This window comes from Myiozetetes cayanensis, unplaced genomic scaffold (assembly GCF_022539395.1).
Source record: "Myiozetetes cayanensis isolate MyiCay16 unplaced genomic scaffold, myiCay2020 scf1, whole genome shotgun sequence".
NCBI lineage: Eukaryota > Metazoa > Chordata > Aves > Passeriformes > Tyrannidae > Myiozetetes > Myiozetetes cayanensis.
The window spans coordinates 90,710,355-90,723,593 of record NW_026086604.1 but is presented as its reverse complement, the minus strand read 5'-3'; the positions used below and the strand labels follow the sequence as shown (position 1 = coordinate 90,723,593).

Genomic DNA, 13,239 nt, shown 5'->3' with positions numbered 1-13,239 from the left:
TCCATGGCATGCTACCCCTGACATGAGAACCCACCATTTCAGCAGGAGTTCAACACCACTAGAGAAAAAATTATCAGAGGTATTCAACACTCCTGGAACTTTCCAGAAGCTGATAATTCTCTGGAATGCCTAGAAACTACTCTACTAAAGCACAATAGGTATATCCATTACCAACCAAAATACAAGCCCTAATTATTATTTTTTAAACTCCACCTACTTAATTATAATGGGAATTATTTATTGCCATTGCCTACCTCTACTTTAATCTTATTTTATGATAGCCAACTGAGAACAAAATCTGCACAGGAAAAGTTCTCAATTTCCATCCATAAGTTAATGTTCTTTAAGCAACTCTTCGCTCTCCGTAACATCACCCCTGCTCAGCAGTTTCTACTTTATTGATACTGAAGGGCAGCAGACCACTCCTTAACAGCTTTACAAAAAAAAAAAATAAAGCATGAAGATTATACTATCAGTTGGCTTGTATCAACTATATACACATCTGCTAAGGTTCAGAGAGTTTGGGAGTAGTTTTGTTTCATTTTTAAAAGAAAATAAGATAAAAAAAGGTGGAACCTACAGGCCTTGTTGGGTTCTGGCACATCTTTTGGCACATGGTACTAGTGAGGGATCAGCTTTTCAGACAGTCATTCTTCAACCACCAGTGTAAACATGCTACCACTGGTTTCAATCAGTGCATTTTAAAGTCATACATGCAAGGAAGGTAACTGTTGCAAAGGACAGAGAATAAACAAACCTGAAATACTTTTCCCACATGACATTCATAATGCTATATAACACTTTCAGCCTGATTTTTTTTTCCTAATTTTAAAGAAGAATTTTCCTGTGCTGAGTATTAATTTTTCCACTCAAAGTATGTTTGCTTTGACAACAAACACACTAAATGTTTATTTTGTTACCGAAGTGAGAAAAACAAAGATCTCCATAGCTACCAACAAGCTGCTATGATAGGATATAACAGCAGCTCATTCTGTATCACCCAAACTTCATTCATTGGGTTTGTTTCTGTAACAAATCAAGAGGTATTTGGGTAAATTTGTGTTCTTTAGGGATACAAGCTTTCCTCATTATTGTAGAACCCAGTTATACTAGTATTGCTTTTTTCTGAGATGAAGGATGTTTAATCTTTCAGTTCCAAGTCCCACAAATGCGCACCCACATATGGTTCTCTCCTGTATATTTAATGCATCTTATTAAAAATGGTCAGAAACAACAACAAAAGTTGTCATTCTCCATAGCTGGGAACTGACAGGATCTGAGAGCAGAAAATAAACAATGCATGCTACTGGAAAGGAACGAGTATATGGAGAAGTAAGGATAAAGAGGAATAGACCCAGGCTACAAATAACACCAGGTTCATTAACAGAGCAGCAACAGAAACATGAAGTTCAAAGGAATATTTTTGGTCATTTGCTTTCAGTTAAGCCCTCCTTCTTAACCAACTCTCTTCTACTGGCTAGGACACACACGGTACCACATCAGTTCTGGCACAGGATTAGTAAAATAGAAAGATGGCCACAACTGAACTGGAAACGATCTTGTCATCAGTTCTGTTGGCCAACACACACTAAATGCTGGAAGTGTTCTGGGAATAGCTTGCCCTTTTTTTTTTTCTTTTGGCAATGGCAAAAAAAGACAAAAAGCCATTCTGGTCACCAAGTGCAACACCAGCAGCGAGGAAGTGAAGCTCTCTGAGGAGTGGAGAAAGTTTCTGCTGTGCTACCTACTGTAGGCAAACAGTTTCTGTTCCAGGTTACAGCCCTGGGACACTCTTAGGAACGCCAGCACTGTAAGCAGATAGCTTATATCCAGCTTCTTTCTCTTCTCAGTTCCCTTCCTGAGAACTATGTTTTTCTAACCAAAATGGCTTTCAACAAACAGTCCATCTGCAGAGTGTACCACACAAAACAAATGACTGCACAAATAGCCATTTTATCTTGTAGATAAAACCTACAAGAAACATACCACGATGTTTCTTTATACTGGGTAATGACAGCTGTACATGTACAGGTTTTTCAGTTACTCTCATCACAACCATACGCTTGAAGAAATCAGAAGCAAAACTTGCTACCATGCCACCTTTTTCAACCTCATTGGAATGGTACTGAGAAATAAAACACATTCTTCACAAGACTTCTATTATAAGCTAATCAATTAATCTTTCAAGAAACTGTATAGTGAAATAGTTAGTTTTAAGTATGTACCTGACACCTTTTTCACAGAATCACGGAATTGTTAGGGTTGGAAGGGATCTCTGGACATCTTGTCCAACCTCACCACTAAGGCAGGGTCACCTAGAGCAGGTTACACAGGAACACGTCCAAGTGAGTTTTGAATGTCTCCAGAAAGGAGACTCTGTGACCTCCCTGGGCAGCCTGTTCCAGTGCTCTGCCACCCTCAACGTAAAGAAGTTCTTCTCATGTTGAAGTAGAACTTCTTGTGGTTGAGTTTATGGCCATTGCTCCTCCTCCTGTCACTGGACACCACTAAATAAAAGGTCTCAAGTACACAATATTTAGTTAGAGGAAAAAAGAAACAACCTAAAAAATTAAAAAATCACATATCTAAAAAAACTTTAAAAAAAAACACCACACCACAAACCAAAAGCCAAATAGTCAACTCTTCAAAAGACTATTTAACATTGTCTTGAAAAGTGATATACAAGCCCCTATCTAAATAGGTCAACAGTTCTCCTAAATATAAGTGCAGTGATAATCACTTAAAAGTTATAGCTAATCAAAAAAAAAATCCACTGCACCTTACAAATCCATTCTAGAGAATTCACCATTGTAACGGTCAAACTCGGCACACTTCTTGCTCTAAAACACAAAATTACTTCTAGATTGAAAATACAAAGCTTTAAGACATGCAATATTCATTGATAGTTAAATATCTTTGTAAGCAAACAACTTACTTGATTGAGTTTCTGAAGTGGTCCTCGGCAGGATTTTTTACTGTACAACTGTTCAACAACCACAGATCTGCTTCAGCAGAGTTGTCTAGAAAACAGAAAGAAATAAACCTGTGTTAGGAATTATCCAACCTGACAACTCCTAATTTATATCAGGGAAAAAAACAAACAAACAAACAAACAACTAAGCCATTTAATAAGTTGGCTACTTGCAAGATTATATACAACTACATTCTTGGAAGAGATTTTTTGCTCATTCATTGTTTTGTATTTTAGGGGGGAAAAAGGCCTTTCCATTTCCATTGGTCTTTTTTTTTTATTTTGGTTTTGGGTTTTTGGGGGGGTTTTTTGCAAATGGGGAATGAATCGTTCTCTCATTCACCAGCTGAGATACCACTAGGTTGCACATCATGGAAAACAAAGTTAAGAAAAATGGTCACTGCTTCCAGAAATGCATACTCCCCAGAAAGATCTTGCCTACACAAAGGTAAAATTTAGTGGTCAACAAAAGAAACAAATGAACCACAGAATACATGAATCTCTACTAACGAGAGAAGTCAACAGCCAGTTTTGAAAGAAAGACATACATTTCTACTTTTGATTATATCTTAGTTGCGGTAGTAATTTTCAGACAAAATATATTCACGCAACCAATATCTGTCTCCACTCAGTTATGGATATTACTTTCTTCAGGATCCAAACCTTTCTGTATGTTCACAGCCTATTGATATCTAAATGCATTCACAGAAATGAATCCCAGAATTATCAGCCGAAACACATATATAAACTCTAATCCTGCAAAACACGACCTATAATATAGAACTACTAGTATAGTTATTTTTCTTGTGAAGTTAGAGCTTCTTTTTTCAAATAAACTAATAAAGACAATCTATCTCAAATGGTTTCATGCTCTAGCATTCATCAGAATAGCTTGTATCAGTTTGGATAAGAAAATGCATGTCACTCTTGCTACTGTTCAGTACACTGAGCATTAACTGAGGCATCTTTAAACAACATAAGCCAGTGAGCAATGAATAGAGGTAAACCATCATTTTTAGGATGCCTCATTTAAATTTATATCCTGCCAAAGCTGGAGAGAGTTTGCAAAGAACTTAAGCATGTTTACATACGCAGAAAAGACACAAATAGCCTTTTCCTCCACATACATAGCCAAATGCTGAAAGTGAAAAAGTTTCTCCCCCAATGACATTTTCTTCAAAGAAATGATAATTTACAATTAGCTATTGCTCACAACCTACGAAGCAGGTAACTAAAATGCAACTGATACTTATGTGAAATAAGGGAAGACGTTCACAAGGTTTCTAATGACCGTCAACTGAGATTGCTCCATGAACTTGGCTCAAACACCGGCCTCTTCTGTGATAAGGAAAGGCCACAAAGGAGTCATCAAAAACAGCATTCAAACCTTTAGCTACTTGAAACAAAACAAATATACCATGGTCTGACCCTGTCAGGTTAGGAAAGAGGACCAAGTTCAATTTTAGACTACACAAGTCAAAATAAAAATGGAACAAGACAAAGAATCTCTCTCCCAGCCATGGCTGTATGAAAGTTAGTGCCTGCATTTTCAGACTAGTGAACAGACTAATTTACTGTTAGACAGATAATTAGAGGTTAAAAAATCAACTAGGAATGATGTGCAGAAAAGTAAAGAAACATACAGTTTCAAAGTCAGAAAAAGAGTGAAGTCTTGGCCTAGTCAAATGCCCCAAGTATGAAAACAAACACATTTAAAAAGTTTTCCAACAACACTGCCAAAACTTCGTATTTCTTATTCTTTTCAGAAGCATAAAATGTTTATTAATCCAGCCCCACACCCATAACACACCCACCTGAGAATTAGGGATGGGACACACACACGCTAAACAGCAAGAGGCCAACCTTTAAGTGAGACATTGCATTTAAGAGACAAGAGTTTCAGTAGCATTCATACACCACTGTAGAACACAACAACGTCCAAGAGATGTCTTTTTCAGAGGAGAGATGCCTTCTCTATTTATTTTCAGATCTTTTTTTCCTAGTTAGGTCCACTCTCTCTCATACAAATATATTTACATACAAGTTTTGATTATGCATATATAAATATATAGACACACACTTACTGATTATATTCATTCATTAATAAGAGATCATACCACAAGTCTTCAAAATGATAGCTGAATTTTCTAATTTCTTTTCTGCCCTGTTCACGAATAAAATAATTACATGCACTAGTGTAAATTCATCATGATCTACTGTATTTTCTCAAGAAAATTTCAGTATTTAAAAAAAAAAAAGGGCCTTTTTGTATCAGGTGGCAGGAAGGTATGTACATTTACAACACTGCAGGAATAACTTGTCAGTGGTCACATTTTGCTTTGCAAGGCCTTAATGGATGCGCAGAAACAAATACAGACCAAAGCAGCAGACAGGAGATGGCATGTACAAACAAGATCTTTGGACTTCATAATTACTAAATATTAAGCAACACCCCGGGCAATGCTTCTTTATTCAGGGCAGGGGGACTGGAGCAACCAGCTACATGTATATGTACCTATATATATGTATATTAATCAGTGCTCTGACATGAGTACTTGCTAGTGTTCAGTGCTGTGCCTAAAGAAAGAGTAAAACAGCTCTGACAAATAAGCTCAAGCTTCCAAATACAAGCCTACATGGGCAGGGGCAGACAGACATGAGGTTTCTGTGTTTATACTCCAGGCAGACAGATGAAGTATTTAGGTCTGGATGGTAAGCATCACATGAATGTAGGCCTGCATCTACTAAGGCAGCCCATATATCCTCCCTTGGAAGTCTCTGCCTGCCACCCTTTCCAACTCCAGACTCCATCTGCCAACTTTTTTAACTCCAGCCTCCCCTTTCTAAGGTTACAGTGAAGCTTAGATTCATTCATTCAGCAGGTTGATGCCCATCATCCTCAGAAACCTACATTAGACCACAAGGCTTTTAAGAAAACTCAAAAAATTCAGTGAACAGTCCTGTGTTTGGGAGCTCACATGGATATGACTGAAGAGAACAAGTTAGTGAATATGATAGAGGTACATATGTCCTGTAACAAGCTTCTGGAAGGAGATCTTCTTTCTTCAACTTATTTTTGCCATATATTCAGCCTAACAATACTTTTAAAGTATGATATTTTGCTGCTGACCCTTTTTGTATGGAATAGTTATACAGTTTCCTGTATGCTAAAACATTTTAGAAAAATAAAAAAGCAATGTCAAATCAGCATTGTTAAATGCTCAAAAACACAACTCAAAAACCATGGCCTTTTTGCATTGTGACATCTTTTCCATAAAAGAAAGGCTACACTGGAAGTAAACCACAAAGTCTATCATACTCTCTGCAAAACAACATAGAGTACAAAGAAACCTAAAGGTCATGGAAACTTCTGAACACTTAACTTAATTGGGAAGCTCTGGAAAACATGAATTGGCTGCATTATGCAATCCTAAGACGATAAAATGGCAAGAGTCTGAAACATCAGAATACCTACAGAGGAAAACAATATTTACAATTCTTTTCTAACTAGCAGTTTTGGGCTTGTTATCATTATAGAAATCATAAATCAGCAGAATTTCTAAAGAAGACTGTAGTAATACTATCAGTTGAAAATTAAACAACTTTGGGTTTGCCCTGTTTTAACTTTTAGTCTTTTTTTTCTTTCAATTATTTTTCCAAAACTTCTTTCTTCCAGTCTCCCCCAAAACCACATCTCCTTGAATAATCAAAACACACACAGAGCAAAAATGTAGAAGAAAACTGCTAGTGAAGACCTAAAAGAACAGCCCTTCTTTACTTTCTTCAGCACATCACTCCTCTCTGCACTGAAACTGCCATCAGATTTGCTCAGTACTGTTTGCTAAAAAAAAGGACTCATAATTTGTATGACATCCTTTTAAATACTGTGCATCAATCTGTGTGACTGTAGTCTGAAAGAAGATCTTGCTCTGTAATCACTGAAGGTTCCTTCAGGCCTTTTCCTCCAGCTGTCCTTATCCTATTCTTAATCTCTCTGCGAGTCTTCCTTCTTAACCTTTCTGACTTTCCTTTACTTCTAACTCTCTAACATAACAAATGTACTTTCAGCTTCTCTGTTTCCATGTGCTGTATTCTAGCCTCTGTTACCATTTATGGACCTCCCCATTAATGCTTAGTCCTGTGCATTCTTCCAGAACAGCTCTGCTCCCTTCCCCTGATCCCCTGCTTGGCATTTTATGCTCTGGAGTCACACCCAGTAACATCCAAGTTACGTATCTGGAACATGTGCTCGCAACTGGACTCCATGGGAATCATCTGTCCCCAGAAGAAACAAATCTCTAAGCACGAGGACATCTCATAGCCAGTTACAAACGTCATCCAGCATCTTGACTGGAACAAAGTTACCAAACTAATTCTTTTCTTTCGACATCCCTGTGTCACAGAAACCCACTCTTACTTAAATCAAGCTACTGAAATTAGATGCAGGTTAATTTAATGATTACTTGGACCACTGGGTATTGAGAGACTTCCACAAGTATTGGGAAAGAATCTAGTTCAAAAGTGCTGTGAATCATCAGTGCAGAAGGAAGGTACATTGTCCTCTGGGGACATAAAGTTTGGCTCTTTGCTTGTAGACAATAGGCTTTGCTACGCAGAAGAAAATCACACAACAAGGTTGAAAAGGACAAGACAAAGTTTGGCTTTGTTTTTTTTTTATTTCTAGACCTTCCCACAGTACACAAAATACTTAGTTACCATTTGTTAGTTCTCAATATTTTGTATCAGATATGGTTAACTATCAACTTTTCTATAACTTATACAGAAAATATTCCAAGCAAACAAGCACTTCCCCTATATCTGCACCCTCAAAAGCAACTACAAATCAAAAGCAAAAGCTATCATGAGTTTCCACTTGGTACTTGTTTGAAATATCAGAGATACATTATCACTGAAGACCTACCATGCATTTGCCAATGATACAAAACACTCAAATGCATGCTGAAAATATGAACTTTGCAGATTGTAAATAGCTTTCAAAACAGTCCCAACTCGTCTCTTATCAGCAGTATTAGGATGTAAAATATAAAAGGATCAACTTGCTTGCAAGATGAATTCTGTTTTCTCATTAAGTTTCTGGTCATAACAAATTACTTCATCCACAATTAATGAAAACACAATGACTTGGTTCACCCTGTAAATCTGTATTTAAAGTTCCAAAAGAAAAGCTAGGCTGCTTATCAAATCAGGTAATGCAGACATGCCTTCATTAAAAAAATTAATTCTCCCATCATGACTTTTGCCCTAATTTAAACTCCAAACATACAAACTTGCCAATTTTATTCTCAATTAACATTTCCATGTTCCAACTTTTCTGTTTTCTCTGGTTTTTAAGAGATTCTAAGAATACTTGATTTTAAGAAATCAGTATTATTGGTAAATTCATTCTGGAGCAGGCAGACATGTCAACAGTAGACACTGCTGGACTACAAACAGGTTTAATAAAGCCTTACAGATTAGGATGCTTAGGATGTCTGCTATCAAAGGACATTTCTCTCTGTCCAGCACCAAAACAGAGGTGCCAGGGACTGTCCACTAAACACATCAAATTAGTAGGAACTGAGCAAATTTGAACATGTAAGATCTCCACTGAGAGGAGGACAGAAAAAAAACCCCACAAAAACAAAACACCCAATAATACATTATTTATTGGATTCAAAATATGACATGTTAAATCCTTGCCTCTCTTCATTCCAGTATAACAGACAAATAACTCAATTTTATTACTCATTAATACTTTCACAACTGAAAGTTTTCTAAAAAGAAATATTGTTTTATTTCTAGTCACCTCTGAAAGCCTATTCCCAATCTTTTCAGCTGTTCAGGTGGCAGCGTGCAGCTACTGGTACTATCAGTTGATGTTCATTCAATCTGTTCATGACCTGGAACCTTGCCTTATCGTTCCCTCCAAGCAACTCCTTCAAAATGTAGTAAATTTCCAGCTGGAATTTACCAGGACCAGCAGAACACCTTATGGCTTCCGCTGCCACCACTAAAACTAAGGGCAACTTTGAGATCACTGAGCAGATATCTTTTAACTAGAACTTGAAAAAACACAGTAGGGGAACACTTAAACAAACATTAATATATTTATAAATAGCGTAGACAAGAGCATGCACATTAACAGAATCCTTCAGGCCTGGCATGGGTGTGCTGTGTGGACACAGCACAGAAGAAAAAACACATGAAAGAACAACTTTAGTTTCAAAACATCAACCATGATAAACTTTATTTTCCACTTCTACTGCGCAACCATCAGTAGCACTTAGTCTTATTTATATTAGGATTTTAAAGTGAGTAATCCATTCTCTAAATACTTCTCATCTCTGCTCTAGACACAGCACAAGCTGCAGTCTGGGTCCGAGATGATCCTTGGAGTAAGGCACCTTTTTCTTCCACGTTCTACACACTTGTGTCAGACTAGCAGGATACTCCAGCTTGACTCCTGCTTGGAGCAGCTCAGGGTCTGCAGCTGACTTTTCTGCCTCTTTACCCAGCAGAAACAACAGGAATCAACAAGTTACTTTGCTCTTTTGTTCATCCTCTCTAACTCACCAAATTTTCCATGCATTAAGGCACTAAGGGTATTTGAGGTTGCAAAAGGATTTAGGTTTAAAAAGGTTAAACTTAGAAATGTTTCTTTTTGAAAAGCACTAGGTAATTACACTTTAAAACTGCAGCACCCATAGGAATTTCAATAATTTCTCCATTTAAATGGTGACTTTTCCAAGCTCACAGATACTGCCCCATCTGCAGCCACTGAACAGCTCACATTTCTTGCAATCAAGAAACTGACTGATCATTTCCACATCTGGTCTGCTTGCTATCTTTGTTGGTCAGAAAAAAAACTCCTCACATAGTTCAGTTACGTCCATCTTCAACTCTGGGTACAGTTCTATGTGCCTCAAACTGCTGGATTTTAGTCTACAGTCCACAGTTCAACTTGTCTTGTCAAACAGCTCCCAGACAGACATCTTAAAGGAAAGGTACTTCATTACATGACCATGTTCTCGATAAAGCTTATTCCAACTTGACATGAGCTTATGGGTTACCTTTTTCTCATGGCTCTTCATCGATATAAAATAGATGAGGCTTGCTTTCCACATGGTATTTTACACCAAAGGTCGAAAATGTAGGCTGAATTTTAGGTCATTCCTTCAAAATAAAGACTTCAGTCCTTTGAGAAAATGGATCATACAACTATTGCTCGAACAAAACGAGACCTCAAAACAAGAAAGGATATCTCACTGCTAGGTAAGAGGTGTGTTGGCAGAAAGTCTAAGCAATGTCTGTTCAGCACACTAACACCTAACGTTAAGGTATCCAAATTATTCCAGGCAGCAGCAGATGCAGGTACCACAGCATGGTGCTCTAAGGTGGACATTTCATCCTGCTCTTGAGCACAAACATAATCTCAATGTGTTCCGAGAGTCAACTGCTTCTTTCACTCCACTGAAGACTTAATGATCAGTGTAAATAATTTCAGTGCACAAAGCAGTGATGAGTGATTTATCAGTCTCACAGGGAAAGCCCCACTACATTAGAAACAAGGTCAAGTAGCCTGTTTCAGCCAGGCTACACTACAACAACACACAAATAACTCCAACTCATTCTGATGATTAACTCGGGCAGAATTTGTTTTGCTGACAGAATTTGGAAAAATCCCAGAAACTTCTCCTCCTCTAAGTCTTAAGCCTGCTTGATCTTCCAAAAATAGCACACACAGTACGACTCAGTGCTTTTGTGTCCCTACATACAGCTTCGTACGCAAAACACAAGTTATTCAAATGAGCAAACACAAACTGATGACTTCTATCTTAGTCACTCACAGTCCAAAGTCAACCATCAACAAAACATCTTGCACAATACCCTGCAACTGAAGTTTCAAAACGCACTGCAAATATGAAATGATTTACCTTCAACACCCACATATTTAATATGCACCCAGCCCTACACCAATTCCTTTTCAGCCTGTAAATGTAGACACAGTAGCTTCAGAGTTTCCACAGCTTGATCAAGCCACAAAGGATGTTTATGCAAACAAGGAAAGATCCTAGCCAAGGTGTCCCTGACTTCAGGATTCTTCCTGAACACAAAGCCATTCCCTAGATTCATATGCACAAGCTATATATCCCCCAGGCTACATCATTTGAGGCCGGATCGGCAATATCCAGTAAGTTTTTGACAACAAGTTTCGAGGTAATCCCAAAACCCAACACCCCAGTAATTTGTGTAGTGTAGCAAATCAACACAAAACACTGAACACCAGATCAAACTGATCCCCTTTCTATGGGACAAGGTAAAAAAAAAAAAAAAAAAAATTTCCCTCCCCCAAAATAAAACCCAACCCAAACAGATTACGATGGTTCTAACTCCTCAGGTGTGCTCAAACACATCTCTTGCATATGTGTTACCAACTGTCTTAGAGCACCTACTGAACTACTGCCTTAAAAGGATGATAGATGATGTGTGAGCTCCAGAAGAATCTCTAGTTTTTACAGGGCTCACTGAAAAACAACTGTGTTCTCATTTTTGGTACAACACTTCAGAAATCTCCACTTGCTTTATCTGTAGTCTCAAAATAAAGCTTGCTTAGTAAAAAAAGATTAGGAGGATTTGATCGTTTTGCAGATCAGAGTTTCTAAATAATGGCTAAATTTTAAATGAAACTGATGATGTTGAGACTTGCAAGACACAAAATGCAACTCAGAAATATTGTCTAAACTATTTATTGAAAATATCACATACTGTGCTGTTTAAGGTATGAAAAAACACTGCAGTCAAGCATAAGCAGATAATTTCATATGTTAATAACAAACCATAGGTGAATGAGAAACGAAAATTCTCTGTTTTCCTGCATGATTCCATATAATTTTGCTATAAACAGCAATAAGTACTTCAGAATCGAGAAAGATCGACTGGAGTCTGCCCCAGGAATATCATTTTAATCTCCTTTACGTGTAACACTCTGACAAGTCTCACTTATACAAATGCTTCTATCTGCAGAGGTAATGAAATGTTAATGGCTCTTCCTCACCATGTCTGTGGGGTAGAAAGAAGAAAATATAAACTAGAGTTGCTTCAGTCCTATCATGCCCCCAAGTACAACCTGCTGGGCTGAGCTAGGCCCAGAAGACAGAAACCAAAGGCCTCTATAAAATGCAGTGGCATCACTTGAATTATCAGTTTGGAAAAGCCTCTTGCACTTCTAGCAGCTTTACTCTACAGACTTCTTACTTTTTCAATACACCTAATTCTGTACAAGTTGGCTCATGGCACTGAAACTTCCACACTTCCACTACTTCCTAATCTTCATTCATTTTCACAACAGACAGGATTAGTGTTTTGCTGCAGTCTGCAAAATAAAGCTAAATTTTATTCCTGTATTTGCTTCACAATCTTTTTTCCCTAAATTCTGTCTGCTTTAAGTTGTACCTAGAAGCCATTTATTGATTTCAAATGCCTTGCTTCCACTTATTTCTCCTGATACTTAATGCCACAGGGAATATGGATTGAGGTTCTATCTATCACTTTTAAAAGAGTTAAAATATATAAGCTATTTGAGCCAGATATGTCTAAACACTTATTAAATTGTAGCTTCCGGCTATTTATTGACTTTCTCAGAACTACTTTCATACCTCATCTATTTGCTGCTTTATCAGTTTTCTGAAAACCAGGAGATATGAGCTTAAAGGTACCATACCCAGCAGCCAGATAAGCCTTTGCTGTGGTTAATTCCCAGCCATCATCCCCAGTTCAGATTATCAGCAGAATTTAGTGCCTGTGAAAGCTCCAGACTGAGCACAGCAGAAATTAAAGCTCACTCTTTACACACGCAACCAATAAATGTAGCACAGCAATCAGCTTCTTCTCAAAATCCCACCAACGGGTCTGAATTATGCTTCATCTAGAAACATTTAGGATAAAATAGCAGATCCACTTCTCTGCCCATTTATCCAGAATAGTAAGGAAGTCTATTCATGGGAGAAGAGAAAAATAAAGATGCACTGGGAAAGAAAAACAAAGACAGAGCATAGATAGGTGTGCAAACGTCCCAGCCCCTCCTGCCCTTTCCCCATGCCCTGACTCATACTGAACAGACACACCAGCCCATGTAACTACTACAAAGCAGTTCCTCAAAGAGGCTGGATATTTCTGTACCAATAAAGAGATAACCATTATGGTCTCACACGTGATTTTTATATCCTGTCTCTTCTCAATCTTGACTGCAGGTTTATTATCCTTCTAAC

General features: G+C 37.7%; 1 protein-coding gene across 3 annotated transcripts in view; it reads right to left on the bottom strand.

Annotated features, from left to right (window-relative positions):
- CDKAL1 (CDK5 regulatory subunit associated protein 1 like 1) overlaps positions 1-13,239 on the bottom strand; it is a 407,608-nt gene that overhangs the window by 336,151 nt on the left and 58,218 nt on the right. For all 3 annotated transcript variants that reach the window (XM_050328712.1, XM_050328692.1, XM_050328703.1), the window contains one exon: positions 2,936-3,020. In XM_050328712.1, coding sequence (XP_050184669.1) covers positions 2,936-3,020 — 85 coding nt within the window. The remainder of the gene's footprint in view (positions 1-2,935; positions 3,021-13,239) is intronic.